The 4,799-nt window shown below is 54.8% G+C and overlaps 1 protein-coding gene across 1 annotated transcript in view; it reads left to right on the plus strand.

Moving 5' to 3' along the window:
* LOC113215360 (hemicentin-1) overlaps positions 1 to 4,799 on the plus strand; it is a 479,462-nt gene that overhangs the window by 327,217 nt on the left and 147,446 nt on the right. The window contains exon 2 of the mRNA XM_052273338.1: positions 2,560 to 2,607. Coding sequence (XP_052129298.1) covers positions 2,560 to 2,607 — 48 coding nt within the window. The remainder of the gene's footprint in view (positions 1 to 2,559; positions 2,608 to 4,799) is intronic.

The raw sequence follows: 4,799 nt of genomic DNA on the forward strand, positions 1-4,799 counted from the left end.
AAAGGACCAAATATTTCAAATTAGTCCGTTGCGAACGAAAAGGGGAGACTGGGTCTCCCTTAAATTATAGATGTTTAGGCAAACTCGCATTCCGTCATAGGTGCCGCCGTTTTCGAGAAAAAGACGAACGTACACACGGACAGACAGACTCACGACCGAGACAACGCCTGACCCCTCAGCAACTTGGACTGAGCTTCGCTCAGCGATAACCCGACTACATTCGCTGTACTCTCACCCCCCCCCCCTCACCATCATCCCTAAATCAGGGCGGCAAGCCGAAAGCGGGGTCGCGCGCTGATTCTATTCAGAGTGACGGCTCGGAATCGAAGCAGCGCGCATGGAGTGAGCACGAGCCTGCTGAGCTCGAGCACCCCACCCTCTGGCGAGGTGCTCCTCGGCCTGCCCCGACTGCGCGCCTGTGTGCGTTTCAAATTACCCGCCAAATTCAATAACCGCTTATGACGTCCTGCTCCCCGCCAAGGGCTCGCCTGCTGTATGTATGGTTGAGTCTGTACCTGGTTTGGCCAAGGACTCTCTATATCTCTGCGTCTCTCTCTCTCTCTCTCTCTCTCTCTCTCTCTCTCTCTCTCTCTCCCTCTCTCTCAACAACCTCCCCTGCTTCCTCGGAGATCTGCACTCGAGGTCCCTGTGGACCGTGCCCAGCCCGGCCCGGCCGCCACCGCTGGCGTCCCTCGGACAAAGAGGATTTCAGATTCAGGAGGAGAAGGGTTCGCCGTAAATCATACACCTTTAAAACCGACTTTCACTTCTTCGGAAACTTTCTTTTTTTTCCCTCCCGTGGCCGAAAGGCCTCCAGACTGGGTAGAGGCCGTGGCCGTCCGCTGCAGACCAAGGTGGCATGGTCCTCCCCCCGTCTTCCCGCAGCGGTATGTAATGACGGCTGCCAGAGCCGCCTATTGTGACTCCCGGCAAAATCATACCTCAGATCTATATACGAAGATATCAAAAAGGGAAGACAGAAAACAAATTGGTCTGTGCTGTAGCGGAACATATCTGCGGAATTCTGCCCTTCGTGGATATTACATTTCCTCCCACGGAGTGTAACCGTATGTTTGTGTGAGTTTCTTCTCATTTCTCACTTTTGAAATAACGCCTAAGCTCTCCCCCTCTCTCTCTTTTCCTCTCTGTCTCTCTCCCCCCTCTCTCAATCTTTCTCTTTCTCGCCACACCTCCCGCACACGCGACCAAAGAATTTGTCCCCCGGCCACATTGCGGGAGGCTGAGCGGGGACGCGGTGCCGCCGCCGCCGCCGCCGCCCCAAAATTGAAAGAAATAAAACGAACAAGCATAATAAAGGCGGCGGAGCAATTTTTCTCAGGAGGAATATAGCAAGGCTGTGGAAAGAATAAGGGTCCTTAATTTCACAAAGATGGTGGTGCGGGGGGCGGCGGGGGCGGCGGTGGTGGCGGCGGTGGCGGCGAGAAGAGGGTATGAAGACTCCACTTTGGAATGTGAGATGGCCGTGTCCCGCGCCTCCTCCAGGGGGCTGCGTGCGTGCGATGCGCTCTGTCTCCCTCCCACCCCCACAGGCCCGCGCAGAGTGAGCCGAAGTGCGACGGAGACAGTCGACGCAATAACTTCGCACGTCGACGCCTCTCCTCATTCCCCGCATGGGACCCGAGCTGCAACTTGCTCCTTTAATATCAGTGTGCGGCTGTGGCGTGGGACGCGCGCGCTTTACAGGTTTAAATGTGATACACATGGCAAAACGACTTGAACAATTATTTTGTTAACCTTTTATTATGATCGTTCCTGTCGTTCGTTACCGTATTAATTTCATAGCGTGCATAGTTTTGTGTGCGATGGGCAGGACTTAGTTTGGCAGCAGACTGCAGGTACTTTGACGAAATCTTCCGTCTTTATGTTTAGCCGTACAGAATTTAGATCTTTCTGTATCTAATCTTTTCCACTTTTCCACAAAAACTGCTAAAACGCACCTGTTTCCTGCTCCCATTTTTTCTTTGTCGTGTATAGGACACACCTGGCTGGGTAGGCCGCGGCGTGCACCCTTGCCAGGGCGTCGCCTGCTCTTCCCTGATTTACAGCTTGACCTGGTTCGTCGTTAAATGGCGTATCAGATAAGGTCAGCGCAAAGACAGCGGGGCTGCCCGAATAGGTCATGACGCCGCGCAGCGCGGTACACATCAAAAGAGAGGTGGGGGGCCCGCTCCCGATGCAAATGGACCATTTCGCGGAGACAACTCGGGGAAACAAAACCATTTGGATGGAAATCGGCGCGCTTTGCGCCGAGCTCCTCTCTTCGAGCCCCCCAAAAGCCCCCGCGGCCGCCTTTCTTTCCCTAACATCTCCCTCCTGGCTGCTCGCGGCCCCGCCCCGGCCGCGCGGCCGACGGCTCTGCCGAGTGTCTTGTTCACCGTACCTGTTCGGCCCACGGGCTCCCCGAGGAGGAGGCAGTGTCGTTTCAACCTCGCTCAGTTGGAGTCCGGCACTTGAGCCTCCTCTCCATACCACCTTCTTAAGTATTGAGCACGGAATGGCGTGTTTTCTGTTTTTAACTCGTGCCTTTTGTTTTTACAGGCGTGCGGGACACAATATCATGGCGGACGGACGCGGTTAGACATCGCCGTAAGTATATCTGCCCTGCGTCCATAAAAAAAGGAAAAAAAAACTGATGTTACGAGAACGCTATACCGAACGACTAAACTGAGAAACCACCGGGATGCGCTTTTGTGGGAAATAAAGCAACTCCTCGGGCAGAACGACGTCCTCTTGGTTTGTAAGCAGCGTCTTCGTATGAAAGAAATGCATGGGGTACGTCCTTGTCTCTCCGGTCTTACCCTACCCGGCAGGAGCGCCCGCCTGCAGAGTAGGCTACGCGCGCACACGCGCGCCCCCGCGCTGCCTACCTGCCAGGCGCCCGGACGGAGCGAGCCGAGCTGTGGTGCACCACACGCTATTATTGATAGTCACTATGCGCCTCGTCCTGAATGCGGAGGGGAGGACGAAGACGAGGACGACGAGGACGGCGGGGACGGAAGGGCCGTGGGTGGTCCGAGATAGCACGTGATGACTAATAAACATGTTTTCAAGCCGGCGGGGTGGCGGCGCTGCAGTGCCCGTGTTTGCACGGGGACAATGCAGCAGTGGCGCCTTTTGTTGCAAGCGCCCTTGCTCCTCCTCCAACCCCCCTCCCCACCCCCTCCCTTCCCTCCCCCCTCCTCGGCTGCTGCCGTGGAATGAGCGCGCCCCGCTAGTTGTCTAGGGAAAAAGTGTGAAGAGGTCCAACTGAGTGGGGAGGGCGAAGGGGCAGGGGAGCTCGGGAGAAGGGTTATCTCGCAGGGGCGGCCTACACCGTTAGGCGAATGCCTTAATTTAAATTTTACTGGTAGGGCTTCTGTGCTGTTGTGCAAGAAAAATATCTCTCTTTTTCTTTAGCTTGTTTTGTATTTCTGTAATAAATTAATAATTTCCTACCTGTATCAATTCTGTAAAGATTAACTGTTTGGGGCAAATTGAACTGAAAATGATAATCTTGGGTTTTACTTGATACGTTTCGTTTCACTGATTTCAGGAGCCTTATCAACCACCTCCGATCTGCGACGTCTTGTTACGTTATATTTTTTTCCTCTTTCTTTCTTTGCCGTCCCCCACTCCTCTCTTTTTTTCTCTCCGCCTCATCCTCTCCCTCCCTCACCAGCCCCGCTCGGAGGACGCGCTTATCGGAGTGGTCATATCTAAGGAGAGTGGAGATGAGCGAGCGAGCAGTGCGTGCTGCTATTTTCCGTCCCCCCTCGCCCGCCCGTGTCCTGCGGAGCTCTTCTGCCCTTTCACCCGCTCCGCCCCCCCTCCCCTGGCGCCATTACACTGCTGCAAGTAGTCATTTACGTAATTGTAAGAGTTTTCTTGCTTTTATTTCGGTCCGCCCTGCCGTTTCGGCCTCCGTTCAAATTAAAAACAACAGTGATGATAATTTTCTACGCTGTCTAGGTGCAACGCAATGTTGATGTTTTTTTTTTTTTTGTTATATTTTTTTGTTCCTGGTTTTATTTTTTATTTTTTTAGTGTAAATACGTTTTGATAGCATCGCACAACCTTGGGGTCTAATTTCAAATTACATCTTCGTCTTGCGAAATTTCAAAAACAAGTTGCGCTCGCGGCCACCCCCTCTCTATCCATCTCCATCTCTGTCCGTCCGACTGGCCCGAGGGCAAGCAAGCTCGTCGTCTTAATGCTGTAGCCCCCCAAAAAACAGCTCGGTATGTGTGCGCGTCCCTTACCTGAGATTGTTATCCGTCGGCCTTTGAGACGTGCCTGGCCGGGACGGGGACGGTCCTCTGGAGAGATCTTTTCGATATTTTCGAGCCTGTTCGGCGTGCTCCTCGGAGGGACTCGGAAGGGGGGGGGGGGGGGAGATGGCGGGGTGTAGATGGCGGAGGAACGAGAGAGACGGAGAGAAAGAGAGGTGGGAGTTAGGCTCGGGGCGTAATTGTGAAATGGAGAACATCTCTTGACTCCAGTGGCGTTCACTCCTTGGTGGCGGGCCGAGGCTACCGGCTCTCTGCTCTCGCCCTCCCCGGGGACCGGCGGCGGCGGTGGGGGGGGCGGGGGAAGGCGGTGGTGTCTGCGGGGAAGGGAAATTGTAATCAGCGGGAGTAGTAGAGGGCGGTGATGAAAGCAGAGAGGTTCGCGGAAGTGCCCGAGGGCTTGTGAGCAGAGAAGTCTTGCGCGCGCGCGCGCGCTCGTATACCGCCCCGGATTTAGCGATGAGAGAAGGGGAGTGTGGGTGTGGGGGTGGTGGGAGGGAGGACCTAGGGAGG

Source organism: Frankliniella occidentalis, unplaced genomic scaffold (genome assembly GCF_000697945.3).
Source record: "Frankliniella occidentalis isolate FOCC.00 unplaced genomic scaffold, Focc_3.1 Scaffold7, whole genome shotgun sequence".
Classification (NCBI taxonomy): Eukaryota; Metazoa; Arthropoda; class Insecta; order Thysanoptera; family Thripidae; genus Frankliniella; species Frankliniella occidentalis.